The 23,958-nt window shown below is 38.1% G+C and overlaps 1 protein-coding gene across 1 annotated transcript in view; it reads left to right on the forward strand.

Moving 5' to 3' along the window:
- LOC124803212 (DNA-dependent protein kinase catalytic subunit-like) overlaps positions 1-23,958 on the forward strand; it is a 561,762-nt gene that overhangs the window by 259,465 nt on the left and 278,339 nt on the right. Inside the window, exons 22-25 of the mRNA XM_047264427.1 lie at positions 1,900-2,061; positions 3,389-3,654; positions 8,905-9,186; positions 13,144-13,374. Coding sequence (XP_047120383.1) covers positions 1,900-2,061; positions 3,389-3,654; positions 8,905-9,186; positions 13,144-13,374 — 941 coding nt within the window. The remainder of the gene's footprint in view (positions 1-1,899; positions 2,062-3,388; positions 3,655-8,904; positions 9,187-13,143; positions 13,375-23,958) is intronic.

Raw genomic sequence — 23,958 nt, forward strand, 5'->3', positions numbered from 1 at the left:
TTTTCGATAAAATGCACGGAATTTTTAATATGATTGTCAGTTTTACCTGTATCCGATTGCAACAAAGAAGCAAGATATCTAGCCAGCTCTTGAGTAGGAGCCCCAATGGCACTTACTATCGGTCTCAATGGGACACGGGGCTTGTGTATCTTAGGTAACCCTTACAGTCTAGAAGGGTAAGCTTCCGTTTTGCAAAGGTATTTTTTTATTTTCTGTAGGAATGGAAGAGTTTTTTATTAATCGCTGGGTAGCACTTAACACTTTTGTTGTAGGGTCCTTTTTCACTTTTTTATAGGTGGTAGGATCCAAGAGGGCCCTGATCTTCTTATGATAATCCTCACTCTTCATCACAATAGTAGCATTACCCTTATCAGAAATAATATTCCTGTCCGCATTAATCTCCCGTAACGATTTCCTTTCTCCTAGGGGTAAATTACTGGTGGGTGGCTTGGATATACATAATATCCTGGCTGTTTCCATCCTGAATTCATCGGCAGAATGCGGTGATAACAGACGAATCTCTGCTTCTATATTGGCAACAATATCTTCCATGGGAATCTGTGATGGAGTGATAGCAAAATTACCTCCTTTTGAGAGAACAGAGACTTGCTCCTTGGATAGTTCTTTCCCGGACAAGTTTATAACTGTATGGGAACTGCCTGCAATCAATGTTTCCTGTTTTTGTAAATGCTCAAACTACTTCTTCTGTCTATTAGAAGACACTTCTGCCCTAAGTTCCATATATCTAAATGTTAATCTATCCACCTTATTCCAGTCACCCAACCGCATAGTATTGCTAATACATAAATGAAGATTTAACAATTGACTACTAGTTACCACAATTCCTTGACGGGTTTGGTGGATCCGCTCCCACAGCATCGTCAATTCCATGCGTAAATAAATTCGGTTAGCTTGCACTGAATGGAACATTCTTCTCGCCTTCAAAAACTTTGGAACTGTCCCAGTGTCACGACAACATAGCAACTTTGTTCACCCGCTTTTTTGCTACGTTGTTAAGCCATTTGTGAATGGCCTTCAAGAGAAATGGGTACACTGACAACAAGATAGATCGAGCACTCCACCCTAGAAGGAAAGTGTCCGAAAATACACGGCAACAACAACCGTCGGCTGGAAAAGTTTTTCTTCCATTTATTCATAACATCACGGACTGTATTGGGAAAGTTTTGGCCAAGTTTCAAGTGGAGACAATCTTTCGACCTACGAAGAAAATTAGTGAAAGTTTAAGATTGGTGAAAGACGCACAACACCCGTTAGCCACCCCAGGTGTGTATAAAATTCCGTGTAGCTATGGCATGGTTTATATTGGGCAACTAAAAGGAGTGTTAATACCCGCCTAGCGGAACACAAAAGGAACTGTAGATTGGAACAAATTGACAAATCAGCTGTAACGGAACACGTTTTCAAAGACTGTGATCACGACATAAAATTTAGTGAGACAAACGTGATAGCTAGGACCTGACATTATTATACCTGCGAGAGGAGCTATGGAGATCCACAAGCACGAAAATAATTTTAATAAAAAAGGAGGAGGATTAAAACTAGACAAGATATGGCAGTCTACTTTGCACCAATGAAGTGACAATCGATTACCTGCAATCGAGAGATATGGCACTAGCCAGAGATAGTTTTAAAGTTGAAAGCACGTGATGAGTGGTGGCTCCATCTAAGCGCTCTATGTAAGCGGAACCTCCAGTGCCTAGCAGCCAGTCGCCAACTCACCTCGGAAGATGTTGCCTGCAGTAGGCAACGAAACGTCAGGAAGGAGAAGAAATTTTATATATGGACCACGGCAATTCAGCCCTGAAGTTTTAATTAATGAAGTATCTGTTGTGTTTGTGGGTACTGATGTTTCATATGCATACTTTCCTTTTTTTCCAGAGACATTCATCACAGCAATCATTTAACAAAGAAATTTTTGAGAAACTTCTTTCTAGCATTGTGGTCAATGAAAGTGTCCCAAAGGTTGCCATAAATCTACAACCAAGTGGAAAAGTATATGCAAAATTGTTGATTGAACTGGCTTTTCTTGCAGATGGAGAAGTAAGTTATTAGATGGAATATTGTGAGAACAAAAATTGTTGTGTTAAATTAGCAATAGCATTAATACTCAAGTGCCAATTTCAAAAATAAATTTTTATTTGTTTTAAATACTTTATCGAAAGTTCTGGCAGAAAAGGAGACACTTCATTTTTCTTACAAGATGTGATCAATGTATTTAGACTTATTTCTGTCTACTGCTAAACAAAGTATTAATTTGTGTTTTTTTTTTTAAAGAATATTATTCATCAACTCCACTTAAAATATAATAAAGTACTCCGTGGTAAAATGCTCATGCAGTCCTTTCATTACAATCAATTACGTGTAACGGCTTCTTAACTAGTCGTAAGCATTCTTTGATTTGTTTTGAATGCCAAATAAATCCTGAAAGATTTTGGATTCATTAATATATTTCCAGTTCTCTGAAACATTTATTTATTTTAATACATTGATGTTGTAAAGCTGTTAAATGTATTAATTAATAACTTCATTTAGTATTATTAAGTTAGCTTAAAATCATTCTGCAAGGTTACACCCTGTTGTCAGTAAAATATATAAATGAAACTAAATATTCTACAACCCATATTAACCAGTTGGTTTGAGAATTACATTCCGGATTTACTTATTGGTGACTAACACATTTCCTGCACTTGAGTCTTGAAGTTTGTTTCCTGACAATGAATTTTTATTTCAAAACCACTGATATAATCATAAATTTGATACTGGCAAGTGCTTGAGGAAATATAATTGATTTAAGAAGTAAAAGTAATACCTTCCCTTATTACCTTTGAGTTGAATGGACTCCGTGGCGTACATTCCATTTCTACATTGTGTAAGATGTTTCTCTTCAAATTCTTTCAGCGTTTGTTACTCTTCTTGATCATTAGCGAAGAAATTTTGCTTCCAAAAGGTGTTTTGCTTGACTATTCGTTGATATATTTTAAATTCTGTTTTAATACAAATTTGGCAGAGGTCAGCAGTGATAATGGTGTAATAGAATTTAAGCTCCTTGTTGTAAAAAATAAATAAATGTACACTGTATGGGAATATCCAAGTTTTTGACTCTGAAACTCAGTTGATATTAACATTTTTGATGCCTGTTTCAATAGCTTACTTCGTGATGCGCCTTTACTGGAGATCTGTCACTTGCTGTCTGGACTCCAAAACAAGCTCCCAAACTATTATCAGTTGTGGTTAGATAGCTTCAAAGATCACAAAGTATATTAATTTCTAAAAGCAATTATTTTTGTAGATTCAAATAATTATAAAAGGCTCTATAATATGTAGTCAATGGGTTAACACAATTCTCAACCACATGAATGCATTGCAGATTGATGAATTGATCAATCTTCTGCTTTATGGACCGAAAGTGTATGTCACAGAAAAGGCAGCCATGGTACGTCACGGTGAGCACTTCCTTGCACAGCTACGTGAGCCAGTGTTGGATGGATTACTAAGAAAACATTCTGGAGTTTTCCGTGTTGTAGAGCTGCTTATCGGGGATAGTTTGCAGCCAGAGAGAAGTGGCTGGCCACTAAGATTTCTTGAGCAGCTATTACAACGTGCTGCACATAAAGATGCCAAGCTAGAATTGAGGTATGATGTTAAATGGTATGCAAAATAAGATGATCTGTCAGCCTGCAAATTAAGTCAGTTTTAATAAAAATAGTCTCAATCTCGTTTTCAGATTTTATATTTGTCGGCAACTGGTTTCGTCCCTTTCCTCGGACCATCTTTAGGCTTAAACTGTTATATTGGCTGCTGGTGGCAGCAGATGGAGTGAGATCTGTAGAAGTATGGTTGTCACTGAGCAGTGACAACTGTACTTCCACAGATCTCGCTCCATCTACCACAACCAGCAGCCATAATGGTGATGTAAGCCTGAAGATGGTACGAGGAAAGAGCCAAAACCGATTGCCAACAAGTAAAAAATCTGAAAATGCAACCAAGACTGTTTTTATTGATTTTCAACATTTTATACCGATCGCTGTGCTCTAGTCAAGAATGCTTTCTCAATTTTTAAGTCAATTTTGATGCACAGTTGATTTGATACATGTAACATACATAAGTGTATTAATAATTATTTTGCTTTCTGCGAGTGATTCTTTAAAGAATAGTTTACTGAAAAACATAAGATCAGACACATCATTGTGCTCTACCTGCTGTACTAAAATATATGTAGAGAAAATGTAATTACTAAGTGCCAGCACTTTGAAAGTAGTATTTTGTTTATTGTAAAAATATGAGGGAAACATTCCACGTAGGAAAAATATATCTTAAAACAAAGAAGCTGTAACTTACCAAATGAAAGTGTTGGTATGTTGATAGAGACAATATAAACAATAAAAAACACACAAACACACACACAAATTTCAAGCTTTCGCAACCCAAGGTTGCTTCATCAGGAAAGAGGGAAGGAGCGGGAAAGATGAAAGGATGTGGGTTTTAAGGGAGAGGGTAAGGAGTCATTCTAATCCCAGGAGCGGAAAGACTTACCACTTGCTAGAGCGCGCGCGCCCACACACACACACACACACACACACACACACACACACACACACACACACATATCCATCCTGTGTGTGTATGTGCGGACAGATATATACATGTGTGTGTGTGTGTGTGTGTGTGTGTGTGTGTGTGTGTGTGTGTCCACCTGTCCTTTTTTTCCCCCTAAGGTAAGTCTTTCCGCTCTTGTGATTGGAATGACTCCTTACCCTCTCCCTTAAAAACCCACATCCTTTTGTCTTTCCCGCTCCTTCCCTCTTTCCTCATGAAGCAACCTTGGGTTGCGAAAGCTTGAAATTTGTGTGTGTGTGTGTTTGTGTGTTTTTTGTTGTTTATATTGTCTCTATCTACATACCAACACTTTCGTTTGGTAAGTTACAGCTTCCACACGCCAAATTTATACCTTGGGAATGAATAATGTCTCATTCTAAATTTTCTTGTATCAGCAAGGTGTATGAAACTGATATATGAATTTTGATGTTGGAGAAAGTTGTTTTGGACCTTATTTGTTTGTATTCCATTACTGATGGCACACTTTTGACTTCTGTATTTTTTTAAACATAGTGTAATTCCACTTTCTTGAAACCATTCTACATATTGGAAAGTGTGTAAGTAACAATGTCATGCAGTTGGTGTTACATTTACCAAGGTATGATAAGTAATAAAAGAAAATAAGTATTGTCATCATAAAATGGATGGTTGACTCAAACAAACTGAAAATATTTCATGTGGTGGTATGGGCTGTCTCACAGTTATTTTTCATTTTTGAGACCTTCAGTTCAGTGAGGCTGTATGTTGATTCTAACAGTTCATAATGAACTTGAAAATAACCAAAGTAAAAGTCTACACGTGAACAAAATTCCTTACTAAAATTGGGAAATTCATCATAGTCTTTATTTTGTGTGTCGCTCAGTGTTAGTGTTCGACTATGGATCCAGACATCTGTGATTTGATCCCCAGTCAGTCTTAACATTTGCGTCTGTCATTGATCAGTTCTTTCACCTCAGACCGTACTTGTTAATGTGAACATGTCGAGTTGCACTGAAGTTTGCAATACTGGTTGAAAATCCTCCTGAAACTGGCTGGATAAGCCAGTTCAAAAATTGGAGGAAGGCAAGGACATACCACCTCAAATGGGACTGCAGTGTTCAAACCAACCTTCTATTTTGTGACAGCCTTACATTCTTAATTACTGTGTAGTTTCTGCATTCTGCTGTACTTTGTAGCAGATTTAAAGAGAAGCAGTAGTTCTTTCTTATCAGAACTTTTGCTCATGTCTACTACACCTTCTGTTGTATTTCGATTGAGAGTTACTCATAATCTTGAAGGTCGAGTGTTGCCAGTGGCCCATTTATTGCCAACTACAGCAGGCAACAGGACATTCTCTTCATGTAATCATCTCGCATATTTTTTGACTAACCATTCAGGGATAGTGTTTAATTCATAATGCAGACTTAGTCACTTGATGGGAGTAACATTTTGTTAAAATTGTCACTGCTGTTGTGAGTTACAGTAACAGCAATGGGCTGGATATTTGGCTAGAATGGAAAACAATAGGATTACCAAGAAAGCATTTGAAGGAACCCTCCAGGCAACAAGACCATTGGGCCGACCTCATACAAAGTGGAAAGATGACATAGAGAAGGACATCACAGTATTAGGAATTTCCACACGGTGGAGAGAGACTGTGAGAGATAGAAGGCGGTGGAAACAGATCATTGATGCAGCGCATGGTCTACAGGGCCTGTGATCACTGAGGAGAAGAAGAAGGGGAAGAAGAAGTAACAGCAAAATACCAACAGCTCTGAAACATCCTCTTGGATGTCCTCATCTGAATCAGTGTTCAGATGTCCAACTGTTCCAATGAATTATTCTTAAATGTATCCAGATCAGATATAGATATGACAACCTATGTTCATAAGTGTGGTAAACAGCCAGAATGCATCTTTTGAAACAGTTTGAGAAAATCACCCAAAGACATGTTGAAAATGAATTACTGTCATCAAAAAACATCCGTGATCAGGATACCTTCTGATATCATTTTCGAACTACTGTTGAGTATTATAAATCAGCCCATAGAGCAGGAATGTTTACCAAACGTATTGAAATATGCCAATATAAAACTGTTATTCAAAAAGTGATTGATGTTGGATGTAGGGAATTATCACCATATCTGTCTTCTGATGGTCTTCTCTAAAGTGTTTGAAAAGTTCACTGCAAAACAGACTCAAAATTTAATATTATAAATGACATAGTTTTTAAAAATCAGTTTGTATTCCAACAAGGAAAAGGCACTGTAAACGCCATCAGTGAATTTACTCAGAAAATTTGCTCCACATTAGGTAAGGGTAAGAAGGTCACTTGATTATTCTGTGATCTGCCACAAGTATTCAGGTCAGTGAACCTGTCCTCATTTCTTCACAAATTACAGATATATATGGATTCAGGGATACTGTTTTATAATGTTTCAACTGTTACTTAGGGGGTAGGAAACAACAATTAATTGGGACTTGAGACTAAAGCAATTACTCCTTGAACTGGGAAAACAATTTCCCAGAGAATCCACCAAGGTTTAGTATTGGACCCCTATCTGTTCCAGTTATACACAAATGACCTACCACTTACTGTTGATGTTCAGTCAGTCTTATTTGCTGATGATACATCAGTTGTGATTGAAAATTAGGCACCTGAAAGAATTCCAAAAAGTGCTAAAATACTTTAGAAAAATTGGTTTCTTGGTTCCATCAAAATTGACTGAAAGTGAAGTAAATGAAATCAAAATAGTGCAGTTTGAAGCTAAATAATTAGACTGAAGTGAAATAAAAAAACTTTTTGCAGTGATCAGGATATCACAGAAGCAAACTTCATAAAGTTCTTAGACCTAAACCCTTACAGGAAAATAAATTGGAAGGTACACATTAATTACGTAGCAAATAAACTGAATAATTTAATGTTTCCATTCCCACCCCAACTGCAGCATATGCCACAGGGAGAATTTTAAACTTACAACCTATGGTTTGCAGCTGTGTGCCCAAAGACCACAGTATGCCAAGATATAACTTTACTACTGAGTGAAAGGCAGCAATATGTTAAACATTAGGCACGGAGCAGATGACTTTACCATTCTGATGGAAAAGTGCTGTTATTGTATTGAAGAATTTTTGAGGACAGTTTATCATTTTGGAAAAGTAATTTTATATTTTTTAGTACGGAAACTATAATAAGTATTTGTGTTGCTGTATCTCAGAAAAGTTTATAAAATAATTTAAACTTTCGTATTTCTCCTAAAAATATTTGTATTTTAAAACTTGACACGTCTCTTATACATCAATTCAAATTATTTGAGAATTGTGTGTATTGAGATGACTAAATCACATTTTACTTTTCAGAGTGGTAATACCCACTTGTATTACGCCAGACAATACTCTGGACAATTGCAGATTTTGTTGTATGATAAATTCTACTGCGAGACTTTTGCTTAACTTAAGATCTTCCTTTTTCCACCTTGTTTATTTGACTATTAATTATGCTTCTTACCTTTGCCAGATGGTGTGTCTATGAACTCACTGTTGCTTCCTTACATCTTTCTAATGTAAAGAAATCCCAATGTAAAATCTAGTAGCAATATCACCTTCCTCAGTGCACCTTTTTTTTTCTTTTTACACTGTCACTTACAGGCTGCAAACCAGTATTGGGGAAGTGTATTGTACTTAATTATTTCCTGGGAGATAAAATAATGCCTTCTTGCAGGTCCCTTAAAATGCTAAGTATAAAAACTACAACTGAAACTTGAGGTGACTGTCATAAGATACTTGACTCACATTTATGGGGAATGAGAACCAGACTGATTAATGTACTATTATTAAATTTCCTGTCTGTAAACTTAGTTTTGCAGATGAAGAAAGTCATCTTTATACAACAATTTCGCATCTTGTACACTCAAATTTATGCAAGTGAAGTCGATATGAAAACATTTTATGTCTAGTAACTTCCCCGCAGGCTAAGCAAATTAAACCATCTTTTAACAGCAGATTTATGAGAAGGATAAATTGCTACTCACCTCATAGACTGGGCGTTGAGTGGCAGACAGTAACAATTAAAAAACATGTAAGCTTGTAGGGGAGTTGTGATCGCTTGCTTTTTGCCAAAAGTTTAAATGTTCAGTAGTCTTGTAAATGTGCCTGTCTGCAACTCAACACCTTCTCTATGTGGTGAGTAGCAATCAACCCTTTTCGTAATATTGATGCTATTCCGTCATGGACTTTCTGTTTCTTGTTTTAAAGTATCTTTTTTTTTTTATGAAATCAAGTGAATAACTTGGCAGTATTGTGTCAACAGTGTTGCAGATGGTTTGGGATGCAAAGTTTTGGCATCTTGGGAGTTGTTGAAGAACTGGGCAAATGACATACCAACAAGGAAATGGCAGGTTGTGGACCTACTGGTACAAACTGTGAGGCTGCTTAAGGAGCCAGTTGGTTGCTTTACACGGTACGCTGCCATACATATTTGGCTTAGAGAGATAATAACTTCAGAAAATCTGTCTCTGCATGAGAAAAATAGAACTCTGGACTTGCTCCCGGGACTGGTTAATGTCAGCAATGCCGAAGATCAAAGTCTATGGTATGTACAAAACAGTTCACTCTTCATACATATTTCTTCAGTTTCTTTGTTATCTTTATCCCTCCTATTTTTCATAGATGTAACTGAAATGTCTGTTGTCGAAGGGTATTATAATGCATGTCCTTCTGCAGCAGGATAAAAGAAAAATGGTAGAATAATAGATTGATTGCAAAAGTGTAAATTCCTTTAAAAAATTGTGTTAAAAGGAAACCTCCTCAGTGACAAAAAAACGAAGCTCGAAGAGACTAGCAATGTGGAACAGCTAATCGAAAAGTAAGAATTGGCCTGAGAAACATTGCACTGAGGTGGCAAAAGTCACAGGATGTCTCCTAATATTATGTCAGACCTGCTTTTGCCCACTGTAGTGCAACTTGATGTGGCATGGACTCGACAAGTCGTCGAAAGCCCCCTACAGAAACAGTGCCATGCTGCCTCTATAGCCGTCCATAATTGTGAAAGTGTTGCCAGTACAGGATTTTGTGTGTGAACTGACCTTTCGGCCATGTCCCTAAATGTTTGATGGGATTCATGTCAGGTGATCTGGGTTGCAAAATCATTCACTTGAATTGTCCAGAATGTTCTTCAAACGTTTTGTGAACAATTGTGACCTGCTAACATGGTACACTCTCATCCATAAAAATTATGTTTTTGTTGGGAACATGAAGTCCACGAATGGCTGCAGGTGGTTTCCAAGTAGGTGAACATAACCATTTCCAGTCAATGATCAGTTCAGTTGGACCAGAGGGTCTTGTCCTCCTTTATAGAGCCACCACCAGCTTGCACAGTGCCTTGTTGACAACTTGGGTTCATGGGTTTGTGGGGTCTGTGCCATACTTGAAGCCTACCATCAGCTCTTACCAACTGAAATTAGGACTCATCTCACCAGGACATGGTTCTCCAGTCATCAAGGTTGCATCAGTTATCTGCTGCCATAGCCTTTGATGCCAAATTTTGCTGCACTGCCCTAATGGTTACGGTTGTCGCATGTCCCACATGGCTTTTTGCTGCAGTTATTTCATGCAGTGTTCCTTGTGTGCTAAAACTGACAACTCTACACAAACACCGTTGCTCTGGGTCATTACATGAAGGCCATCGCTCACTGTGTTGTCTATGGTGAGAGGTAATGCCTTGAAATTGGGTATTCTCGGCACACTCTTGACACTGAGGATTGTGGAATATTGAAATCCCTAACGATTTCCAAAATAGTGTGTCCCTTGTTTCTAGCTCCAACTACCATTCTGTGGTCAAAGTATTTTCATTCCTGTAGTGCAGCCATAATCACATCAGGGACCTTTTCACAAGAATCACCTATGTGCAAATGACAGCTCTGACAATGCCCTGCCCTTTTATACCTGGTGTACACAATACTTCCACCGTCTGCATATGTGCATATGGCTATCCCATAACTTTTGTCACCTGATTGTAATGTGTGCTATTGTACAAGGGGAGATTGATCATGAAATGCATTGAGTAAGAGATGGAATAGTAGTGGAGAGTATAAATGTTCAGATTGTTTGCATACACCGTTGAATTATCTGAAAGATCAAATGTGCTCCACTCATTCCAGGTAGGGTTCCAATATATTAACAGTGAGTAAGCCATGCTTACATCTACTTCTTGATTGAGTTCATTGTTAATAATCTATAAGAATTTGGAATCAATAGTGGCATCTATAAATATAATAGTTACAGAAATTACGTATTTCACTACCTACAACTCAACATTACTATTCCACAGCAAGCAGCAAAACATTCACTATCAGAACATACAGCTTCATAACATGAAGGAGAGCTTAGAGAGCATGTAAGCTAAAGAGCGCAAGATGTAAACAACAGGAAGTATTGATGTAGTTTAGAAATAACAAGACAAAGTTTGTTAACAACTGTAAGTTAGTAGTAGAAAAGGAAATAACAAGAAAAACAGGAACCATGAACAAAAACTGAAGTAGTAATGTATTTTTCTTTTTATTCAGAAACATATTTTAAATTATGACATCCGCTACCTGCCTTAAATCATTATTAAAAGTTAGGGTCTGCAGAAAACTGTGCAGTAATGAATCTCCAAGTACATGTGACAAGAGCAAGCCATTAATGCTTATTTCCCCTGGGTAGCAGGTCAGGTGCTGAGTGTGGATACATGAACGGAAAACATTTATTCTATACTGACAGGCGTAGTCACTTAGTGGTAAAGTTAACAACCATGCAGAAAACATCTGGTAGTAAATTACGTGGCATATTTGCAAGAAGACTGATGCAGAGAAAAAACAACTAACACACTGAAGTGGGTACATATTAAGGTATCAGTGATTACAATATCTGCACTTGTACCCCCTAATGCCCTGTGTATGAGGTGTGGCTAGAAAAAAAACCGGACTAGTACTGGTGAAACAATAAAACGAATGCAATAAGGCTGAAAGTCGTGTGGCCTGTCACGTGACTCTCGCTCCGCCTACTGCTCGAGTTTCATCTGCCTCCTGCACTCAGTCTGCCCGTGGCGTCTGTTTTAAGTAGTTGACGTTTTGTCTGTGCGTCGGAAAATGTTGAGTGTACAGAAAGAACAGAGTGTTAACATCAAATTTTGTTTCAAACTAGGAAAATCTGCAAGTGAAACGTTTGTAACGTTACAACAAGTGTACGGCGATGATTGTTTATCGCGAACACAAGTGTTTGAGTGGTTTAAACGATTTAAAGATGACCGCGAAGACACCAGTGATGACACTCGCACTGGCAGACCATTGTCAGCAAAAACTGATGCAAACATTGAAAAAATCGGTAAACTTGTTCGACAAGATCGCCGTTTAACAATCAGAGCAGTGTCTGAGTTAACAGGAGTTGACAAGGAAACTTGTCGAACAAGTTTACCGATTTTTTTCAATGTTTGCATCAGTTTTTGCTGACAATGGTCTGCCAGTGCGAGTGTCATCACTGGTGTCTTCGCGGCCATCTTTAAATCGTTTAAACCACTCAAACACTTGTGTTCGTGATAAACAATCATCGCCGTACACTAGTTGTAACATTACAAACGTTTCACTGCAGATTTTCCTAGTTTGAAACAAAATTTGATGTTAACACGCTGTTCTTTCTGTACACTCAACATTTTCCGACGCACTGACAAAACGTCAACTACTTAAAACAGACGCCACGGGCAGACTGAGTGCAGGAGGCAGATGAAACTCGAGCAGTAGGCGGAGCGAGAGTCACGTGACAGGCCACACGACTTTCAGCCTTATTGCATTCGTTTTATTGTTTCACCAGTACTAGTCCGGTTTTTTTCTAGCCACACCTCGTATAGTATGCTTCTTTACTCCTCTGAACAATCATTGATGCTAGTGCCACATTTTTGTTGTTGTGGCTTTAGAAAGTTCAGTGAACACAACACATTGATGCTGCTATTCACCTCACTGAAGGTTCTGTATAAACTTCATTGTGTATTATGTTAAGTATGCACTTTATGCCAAATATGCTTTACTGGTACTGAGAAATCTAACACATTTCATGAAGTACAAATGTTTATTATGTAATAGGAGCCCAAGTAGTGTTTTGCACTTAATCAGCTGACTGTGGGGTTATTTGATTGCTTTAATACTGTTTTTGTGTCCGAAATCCATTCACCAAATAGTTTCTGCAGAATTTGAGGACTAGAAGAGTGAGTTTATTAAAGTTTGCAACAAAAATCAAAGCAAATTGAGTTGTTCTTATTTCATGTAACACATACTATATTGAAGAGGCACATCAAAATATTATGCGAGTAAAAATTGTAGCTGAATAGCATTGTAACTGTTTAAGAATACGAGAGAACATAATGTGTGTACAGAACTTGTAGTCCAAACTATAACTGATAAATTAAACATTTTAAGTTCAAGAATAACATTCATCATGCCATAATATTAATTACAAATAATTTCTGTTTGCATTTATCTATGACAATTGTACTTGATCCAGATTTCTGCTCTTTAAGGGCTCTTCTCTTGGATCTGCAGTCTCATCATTTTCCACTTTCAACAAGTGAACTGCATGAAGGAAGTATGGAATTGACCAGCTTTGTGACTTGCTTTCATAAATTGCTTTCTGCTTTAGAGATCTCAGGGAATAAGGTTTTCCTGAAAGCCATTATTGTATTCTCAGCTGGAGATAATGGTCATATATGTGCTCCAAGCATAGAAAAGCTGCTACCAAAACTTACGGGAAGGTAAGTATAATTCTTAAAGATGAGTGGTTTATTATGAACTGTAGTGACCTTGTGCACAATATTTAAAGAAATAAACAAATATAATTGTCCTCAAATCGAAAGTTAGAAATAAGGTCTATCGAAAGGTGGAAAGTTTGTCAAGATCTTCAACTTTCATAATTGATTAATCACCACCTTTTTGTGGAGAGCATTAAAGCTAAGCTCATAGAGACAAAATATATTGAAGGATGACAAATGGCAAAAGGAAAAATCAAAACTCTGGAGCAAAATACAACACATACTCAAGGAATAGGATGTCCATGCCCACAGAAAATTATTACCAATATCGGAAGATAATCGAACATTGGCCCACTGTGCACAGAAATTTTTATATGTATTTTGATTACAATTTTGTTATGGAATGTAGGGAAACTTAACAGTGTAGTATGATTAAAATTACTTGATAGGCAACACTTCACGCATTAGAGCAGGTTTCCCGCAGAGTACTCAACATCACACCCAAATTGCAATTGCTTGCATTCTCTGTTAATGTGTCTAGATCCAGAGTCAATAGTCTGCCACCTTTATTTCATATTTAATCTCTCTCTCTCTCTCTCTCTCTCTCTCTCTCTCTCTCTCTCTCTCTCTCTCTCTCTCTCACTCACACACACACACACACACACACACACACACAATGCCAATGAAATACACACATTTCATACACAGCAGTAATAAGATATACTATACTTCTGCACAAGATGCAATTCAGCTTCACATACACAGTGACATAATGTCAGAGATTGGATTACATTAGGTAAGCTTCGCATGACATTAGGAGGCTGAATTTTTAAAGACGACAGTTCATCGCGGCAACTGTGTCACCACAGTCATAAATATACTTACATGATGCACTGTTGGAACATGGCACAACAGATAGCTTATTAACCTGACATATAAAAGGGCACAAGTTCAAAACTCATCAAATGTGTTAATTTTTTTTATTTCTGAAACTAATCATAACAGTTTGGTTATTATTTTTATTGAATAAATTGGTTTAAATGTATTTCTTTTATTTATAATTATGTGCCATTTATCTTTCATCATCATATTAACACTTTTGTTTACTCTTATCTTTCTTCGTATCATTCTTTTTTTTATCAGGGACCTGCCTGTCTTGCCTGAAATCTGAAACCAACCAAGGACAAATGTTCATTGGTTGGTAACACAATAGCTCATGTATCCAGTGTGAGGATAGTTTCAGGTGACCAATGAGTGTGAAAAATTACTGTTCGCTTTTAGCAATGAAACTAATTCTTTTCTGTCTTTATTTTGCTCATACAGGCTAGCTTTAATCACTGGAAACAAAGTGGTAATTTTAGTTGGGTCGCAGAGTGGTGACATTGCACATTACTCATTGTGGTTAGCTTGGGACGTGAGTTTAAATTCAGGGCTATTCAGTCTCATCTGCTGCAGTTCAGTCATTGCTCACTTGAAATTAGCTGTTAACAGAGCTTCTTGCATTTCAGACATGCCTTGTGGTGGCCACTTCCAACATTGCCCCACATTACATACAAGCAGCATTTGTGAAGTGAAGTGACCTGCTGTCTTTGTTTGGCACCTATAACTGAATGGTAACTGGCAGCTGACGTGGCAACACTCTAGCAGCAAGACAAATATGTCAACTATCAAGTAATTTTAACTGGACTACAGTAAATATAATGAAATATGTGCATTCTTCAATCTCTAAAAGTTAGTTTCAAATGACGAGAGGGTTTGTGAAAGGAGAGGGCAGTTTTTTACCTCAATACCTTGCTTCAATACTGAGATTAATTATCTGAGTTGCTGTTGCCTCAATTATATGCACTTAAAGTGTAGCCTTTTTCTCCATTGTCATTTGTAGCTTGTTGTTTTAATGTCTTTTTTGTGCTTGATAGTTTTTGAAAAAAGTGTCAATGGATTGAAACTGTTACTCTTATTTGCTGTGTACAATTTGTGATACAATCAGGTGTATGTAGGATGTTCTACTGTAGAGTTTGTCACACAAATTGCTCCCACTGCCTAACAACAAATATTTACAAAAGCACTGAATAAAGAAAAATACACCATTACTACAAGAGACTGAATGCAGTAAGAGTACCATGAACACATCACATGCAGGTCTTTATAATTGACAACTTTATACACAAATTATTAGGGTTACAGCATTCTGCACGATATCAGACTTTGAGAATTCTTAGAGTGTTGGAATGTATTAATGATGCAGTCAGAAGTTCTAGAGGCTATGGCATGGAGTCAGAGTCCCTGGATATGTTCATAGGGAATCTCTTCCCATGCAGGTTATATGTCAGGTCAAAAAGTTGTAATAGTGTTCGCTGTAGAACTGTGAAAAATAAGTCATCGATCAGATGTATCCTAAACACATTTTATTTGTACACCTGCACTAACTGCTCTTGCCTGATATGAAGAACAACTGCTGCATGACTTGCAGTTGCCATTGCATAAAGAGCAACAGCTCTCCACTCCATCTCCGGCATTACACCAGTGATAGCCAGTGGTCATCAAATATGAATAAAATCAGTAAAAGTACATTTTAGTATGAAATATTTGGATTATGATCACATTGATGTAATTATAAAAACAGACTTTCATAAAATATAGTAAAAGAACTGTAAGAGAAGCTTGGTAAAGAAATAAACCATGAAGATCTGAACTAGATCCAAAGTGCCCTCTTAGGGGAATTTTGTGTAACATGTGTTGTGCAAAGATTATTACAATTACTGGTGGCATCCTTGTAATTAAAGATATGAAGATCAATATTTTCTGAAGATCAGTATTTTCTGATGTCTAGTCAAAGATGCAAAAAGTGTGGCTTATTACAATTTTTTTTACTTGGAGTGTACTCATAATTATATACAGAAGTGCATTTAATACAATAGTAACAATATCAATGACAGTACAGAATATAAAAGTAGTACACAACAACAAAAAACGATAAACTATTGACATTAAAATTGAGCATTGGGTAGTCTATGAGAGGACATGCATTAAGATATCGTACACAAAGATGGCTCAGTCAAGACACCGTTTACAACAAATACTGGCCTGTCATTACAACTTGATTCATAGCACTTTTTGTGTTGTATTTACATACAGTGTAAATAATAGGCCCATTAGGTACAACAGGAACACTAGTCATTCTATTAATGACGTAAGTCTAGATACAAACTGTCATCTGCAGGGACTTACACGAAACATGTGCAAACTGAAAACAGTTAAAAAAGAAAGACCCCAGCAACCAAGTGAACAGTGTATACATTGAGACACTCCTGTCACCAGTTGCAGAATACAGAATAATTAGCCAGTCATTAAAACTTTGACTTAGACTAGATATGTGATTTTATAAGTAACATAATATTCTCAGGAGGACGTTGTTATCAGGAGAAAGAAAACTGGCATTCTACGGATTGGAGTGTGGAATGTCAGATCGCTTAATCGGGCAGGTAGGTTAGAAAATTTAAAAAGGGAAATGGATAGGTTAAAGTTAGGTATAGTGGGAATTAGCGAAGTTTGGTGGCAGGAGGAACAAGACTATTGGTCAGGTGAATACAGGGTTATAAATACAAAATGAAATAGGGGTAATGCAGGAGTGGGTTTAATAATGAATAAAAAAATAGGAATGCAGGTAAGCTACTACAAACAGCATAGTGAATGCATTATTGTGGCCAAGATAGACACAAAGCCCATGCCTACTACAGTAGTACAAGTGTATATGCCAACTAGGTCTGCAGATGACAAAGAAATTGATGAAATGTATGATGAGGTAAAAGAAATTATTCAGGTAGTGAAGGGAGACGAAAATTTAATAGTCGTGGGTGACTGGAATTCGAGAGTAGGAAAAGGGAGAGAAGGAAACATAGTAGGTGAATATGGATTGAGGCTAAGAAATGAAAGAGGAAGCCACCTGGTAGAATTTTGCTCAGAGCATAACTTAATCATAGCTAACGCTTGGTTCAAGAATCATGAAAGAAGGTTGTATACATGGAAGAACCCTGGAGATACTAAAAGGTATCAGATGATTATATAATGGTAAGGCAGAGATTTAGGAACCAGGTTTTAAATTGTAAGACATTTCCAGTGGCAAATGTGGACTCTGACCACAATCTATTGTTTGTGAACTGTAGATTAAAACTGAAGAAAATGCAAAAAAGTGGGAATTAAAGGAGATGGGGCCTGGATAAACTGACTAAACCAGAAGTTGTACAGAGTTTCAGGGAGAGCATAAGGGAACAATTGACAAGAATGGGGGAAAGAAATACAGTAGAATAAGAATGGGTAGCTTTGAGTGACGAAGTAGTGAAGGCAGCAGAGGATCAAGTAGGTAAAAAGACAAGGGCTAGTAGAAATCCTTGTGTGACAGAAGAAATATTGAATTTAATTGATGAAAAAGAAAATATAAAAATGCAGTAAATGAAGCAGGCAAAAAGAAATACAAACATCTCAAAAATGAGATCTACAAGAAGTGCAAAATGCCTAAGCAGGCATGGCTACAGGACAAATGTAAGGATGTAGAGGCTTATCTCACTAGGGGTAAGATAGATACAGCCTACAGGAAAATTAAAGAGATCGTTGGAGATGAGAGAACCACTTGCATGAATATCAAGAGCTCAGATGAAAACCCAGTTCTAAGCAAAGAAGGGAAAGCAGAAAGGTGGAAGGAGTATATAGAGGGTCTATACAAGGGTGATGTACTTGAGGACAATATTATGGAAATGGAAGAGGATGTAGATGAAGATCAAATGGGAGATATGATACTGTGTCAAGTGTTTGACAGAGCACTGAAAGACCTAAGTCGAAACATGGCCCCAGGAGTAAACAACATTCCATTAGAACTACTGGTAGCCTTGGGAGAGCCAGTCCTGACATAACTCTACCATCTGGTGAGCAAGATGCATGAGACAGGCAAAATACCCTCAGACTTCAAGAAGAATATAATAATTTCAATCCCAAAGAAAGCAGGTATTGACAGATGTGAAAATTACCGAACTATCAGTTTAATAAGTCACGGCTGCAAAATACTAGCTTGAATTCTTTACAGACGAATGGAAAAATTGGTAGAAGCCGACCTCAGGGAAGATCAGTTTGGATTTCGTAGAAATATTGGAACACTTGAGGCAATACTGACCCTACGACTTATTTTAGAAGCTAGATTAAGGAAAGGCAAACCTATGTTTATAGCATTTGTAGACATAGAGAAAGCTTTTGACAATGTTGACTGGAATACTCGCTTTCAAATTCTGAATGTGGCAGGGGTAAAATACAGGGAGCGAAAGGCTATTTACAATTTGTACGGAAACCAGAGGGCAGTTGTAAGAGTCGAGGGGCATGAAAGGGAAGCAGTGGTTGGGAAGGGAGTGAGATAGGGTTGTAGCCTCTCTCCCATGTTATTCAATCTGTATATTGAGCAAGCAGTGAAGGAAACAAAAGAAAAGTTTAGAGTAGGTATTAAAATCCATGGAGATGAAATAAAAACTTTGAGGTTCGCCGATGACATTGTAATTTTGTCAGAGACAGCAAAGGACTTGGAAGAGCAGTTGAACGGAATGGACAATGTCTTGAAAGGATGATATAAGATGAACATCAACAAAAGCAAAACGAGGATAATGGAATGTAGTCAAATTAAATCGGGTGATGCTGAGGGAATTAGATTAGGAAATGAGACACTTAAAGTAGTAAAGGAGTTTTGCTATTTGGGGAGCAAAGTAACGATGGTCGAAGTAGAGAGGATATAAAATGTAGACTGACAATGGCAAGGAAAGTGTTTCTGAAGAAGAGAAATTTGTTAACATCGAGTATAGATTTAAGTGTCAGGAAGTCATTTCTGAAAATATTTGAATGGAGTGTAGCCATGTATGGAAGTGAAACATGGACGATAAATAGTTTGGACAAGAAGAGAATAGAAGCTTTCAAAATGTGGTGCTACAGAAGAATGCTGAAGATTAGATGGGTAGATCACATAACTAATGAGGAGGTATTGAATAGAATTAGGGAGAAGAGGAATTTGTGGCACAACTTGACTAGAAGAAGGGATCAGTTGGTAGGACATATTCTGAGGCATCAAGGGATCACCAATTTACTATTGGAGGGCAGCGTGAGGGGTAAAAATCGTAGAGGGAGACCAAGAGATGAATACGCTAAGCAGATTCAGAAGGATGTAGGCTGCAGTACGTACTGGGAGATGAAGCAGCTTGCACAGGATAGAATAGCATGGAGAGCTGCATCAAACCAGTCTCAGGACTGAAGACCACAACATCAATATTGTCAACTTATTTAATCCTTAAAATGTCAACAATTAGTGGCCATGATTTGTGTAGCTTGGTTCTGTAATGGATATAGTTACTATGTCAGTTGTGACAGGAAGAATATAGATGTTTTCGTCAATAAGTAATTACTAATAAAAGATTAAAATATCATATAAGTACTTTCAATAAATAAAAAATGCAGTCACTCCATAGAATCTGTTTCCAATAACCTAAAATTTCTACACAATGTTGCCAAAGATCTACTACTTAATTCTGTAGATGAATTAGAAATTTACCTCCACCATACTGTTACACAGTATTTCCTTGTTGATACAACAGTTAGAAAAGCAAGTGCACTAAAGTGTGCAAAGAAAACTGAACATTTTACTACAAGCTAGAGATTTTTCCTATCAAAATGTTAAAGATATTTATTTCTCAGAGCACAGTATCAAGCACTTTTACCAAGTGAGGTGGCACAATGTGATTGCATTTGAGAGGACAATGCTTCAAACCTGCAATCAGCCATCCAGATTTAGGTTTTCCATGATTTCCCTAAGTTGCTCCAATTAAATGCCAGGATGGTTCCATTGAAAGGCCACAGCTGATTTCCTTCGCTATCCTTGAAACAATCAGAGTTTGTGCTCCTTCTCCAATGACCTCATGTCAATGGGGCATTAAATCCTAATCTTCCATCCTTCCTTCAACCACTTGTCCAAATTAGTGGCCACCCATTCAGCAGTTATTCCATACCATACTAAATGTATTACTGCAGCAGACAGAACTGTTTAGTGTATCTGAATAATAAATAACTCACTGATTGGCTACCAGGTATCAAAAAATTTGCTGACGATAGCTTCGTGAAAAATATATTAAATTGATGACTAACTCTGACAATGATACAATGAAATTTTCACTCTACAGCGGAGTGTGCACCGATATGAAACTTCCTGGCAGATTAAAACTGTGTGCCGCACCGAAACTCGAACTCGGGATCTTTGCCTTTCGCAGGCAAGTGCTCTACCGACCGAGCTACCCAAGCACGACTCATGCCCCGTCCTCACAGCTTTAATTCCACCAGTACCTCGTCTCCTGTGAGGACAGGGCGTGAGTTGTGCTTGGGTAGCTCAGTCGGTAGGGCACATGCCCACTAAAGGCAAATGTCCCAAGTTCGAGTCTCGGTCTGGCACACAGTTTTAATCTGCCAGGAAGTTTCTAACAATGATTGTTGCTGAAATGCTGTTCAGAGCTTACTCCCAGAGGTATAACCATACTTTTATAACTCCTTAAGTTTTAATTATATATAAAAACAAAGATGAGGTGACTTACCGAACAAAAGCGCTGGCAGGTCGATAGACACACAAACAAACACAAACATACACACAAAATTCAAGCTTTCGCAACAAACTGTTGCCTCATCAGGAAAGAGGGAAGGAGAGGGGAAGACGAAAGGAAGTGGGTTTTAAAGGAGAGGGTAAGGAGTCATTCCAATCCCGGGAGCGGAAAGACTTACCTTAGGGGGAAAAAAGGACAGGTATACACTTGCACACACGCACATATCCATCCACACATACAGACACAAGCAGACATATTTAAAGACCATATATAATTTTTCCCACGTGGAATGTTTCCTTCCATTATTTTGATATCCTTAAGTTTTAAAATAGATTACACCTGTATCATGATTTTCTAGCATCTGGTACGTTTGTTGCATGTTATGGTTGCGGCCTTCAGTTAATTGTGCCAACCAGGTGCGTTATTTGTATTCTGTGGTGTAGCGTCATGTGTGCACGGTGACAAGTAAATCGCGGCTGTCAAGCAGCTTCCAATCAGCTGCCGGGGGCAATTTGTTTTTATATACAGGGTGTTACAAAAAGGTACGGCCAAACTTTCAGGAAACATTCCTCACACACAAAGAAAGAAAATATGTTATGTGAACATGTGTCCAGAAATGCTTACTTTCCATGTTAAAGCTCATTTTATTACTTCTCTTCAAATCACATTAACCATGGAATGGAAACACACAGCAACAGAACGTACCAGCGTGACTTCAAACATTTTGTTACAGGAATTGTTCAAAGTGTCCTCCGTTAGCGAGGATACATGCATCCACCCTCCGTCGCATGGAATCCCTGATGTGCTGATGCAGCCCTGGAGAATGGCATATTGTATCACAGCCGTCCACAATACGAGCATGAAAAGTCTCTACATTTGGTACCGGGGTTGCTTAGACAAGAGCTTTCAAATGCCCCCATAAATGAAAGTCAAGAGGGTGGAGGTCAGGAGAGCGTGGAGGCCATGGAATTGGTCTGCCTCTACCAATCCATCGGTCACCGAATCTGTTGTTGAGATGCGTACGAACACTTCGACTGAAATGTGCAGGAGCTCCATCGTGCATGAACCACATGTTGTCGTACTTGTAAAGGCACATGTTCTAGCAGCACAGGTAGAGTATCCCGTATGAAATCATGGCGGTGAATGGAGGAAGTACAGTACATATTGACGAAACTAAAATGAGCTCTAACATGGAAATTAAGCATTTCCGGACACATGCCCACATAACATCTTTTCTTTATTTGTGTGGGAGGAATGTTTCCTGAAAGTTTGGCCGTACCTTTTTGTAACACCCTGTATAAATTCTTATGGTTTTTCTTCATGCTATTTATTCTTTGGTGTATGAATTTTATATGTTTTCATTCATTCCATGTTTTTTGTTTTGTTTCTGCGTACTGTCAATCGTAGTTACTGTAGTAATTATCTACCTCATGTTATGAATGTACTCAGACGCTGGAATGATTTTGCTGTCGACCTTGTCAGGTTGTAACAGCTTACTTGTTTTCGTATATAATTAAGCACCATTATTCATAGATAAAGCATTTCAATCAAGTACAATCTCTAGTCTCAGAGTGAACATGTTGTTCTGCTGTTGGTCAGCCCAAATTGGTCACCCCAAATTGATCAGCCCAAATTAAGCTGAACCCGACAAGTGGTGATCCCATTGTGTTATGAGCTGAAGAGGACTAAACCACCACTGGATTTTACTAGTCCACAAGATTACCAATGAGCCAAGAGTGTCCAGACTAGTGGTCAATTTGCCTCCTTGTGGCCTAACAAACTGGTACTGTGATTTGCCCAGGTAGAAGCAAACTTTTGCTATGCAGGAATCATGACTGACTCCATGTAATTTGCCCTTAGCATGAGCCAGCTTGACCACTGTTTCGCTGTAGAAATCAAAGATGTCATTACTGTGCCACCAAAGAATGTCTCATTAGAAAAGCTTAAATTGTAATTAATCCAGAGACTCACAGCATCTCAAGAAAATTGAATACATTGAATACAACAAATACTGACACAAGAGGTGATCGCAAACCACCACAAAATCTATGACATTTACAGAGCATTGTAGAGACAGTTACAGTTTTAGACAAGTTACTATGCACCATGTGGAGCTGTTGACTTCTGCTGCAGATCAAAGCTATCATGGTGTCAGAAACAGAGGTGTTACTGGATGCCATGACTGAGCCTGCAGATCAAATCCAAGAGGCCATTTGCACCTGCTCAGGTTAATGTGGAGACAGTGCCGGGCAGTAGTATGGTAGTGGCAGCAACAGTTGTGCACACAGATTTTGACTCCTTGGCAACAAAAGTAGAGTTATTATGTCTGCAGATCGGTACTCTGCTGTCACTAGGTGGTACCGGCAAAGGTAGAGGGTGTAACTGCAAGAGATCCAGGAGCCATTTGTTGACCAATGCCACATTGTCTGACATGGAACAACCCTTGTGCTGGTACCCCCATATATTTGGTGAGCAGACACGGGAATGTACAGCACTCTGCTTCTTCACAAACACCAGTGGTGGACAGTCATAGGTGCCCTAGAGTGTCCCACAAAGTCACGACACCTGTTCTGCCCAGAATTACCCGATAGACACGGGTTCACATTTTATCATCTTATCTCAAACTCCATTCCTCTGCTGCAGACCGTTTATGGCATTCTGTTTAACCACTGTTAATAACTCGTCCATGTATATGTACAGAATACCGGGGATCAAATTTAATTTGAAATTATGTCACTCATCCAGCAGAGACTTCACCATCACGAAGGCAATTATAGGAGCTAATTTCTCAGCACATTATCACCTCTTGTTGGATATATCCAATGCTTGGCTGGTCGACAGCTTTTCTGGACTGACAGCTGCAGGATTTCATTGGAAGAGTACACATCTCTCTGATAAGTCGATCCTCAGCTTTGAATAGACCTCCAGTCAAAGGTGTGTGGCACGTGATTGCTTGGCCATTGCAATAGCCGAC

Source organism: Schistocerca piceifrons, chromosome 1 (assembly GCF_021461385.2).
Source record: "Schistocerca piceifrons isolate TAMUIC-IGC-003096 chromosome 1, iqSchPice1.1, whole genome shotgun sequence".
Lineage (NCBI taxonomy): Eukaryota > Metazoa > Arthropoda > Insecta > Orthoptera > Acrididae > Schistocerca > Schistocerca piceifrons.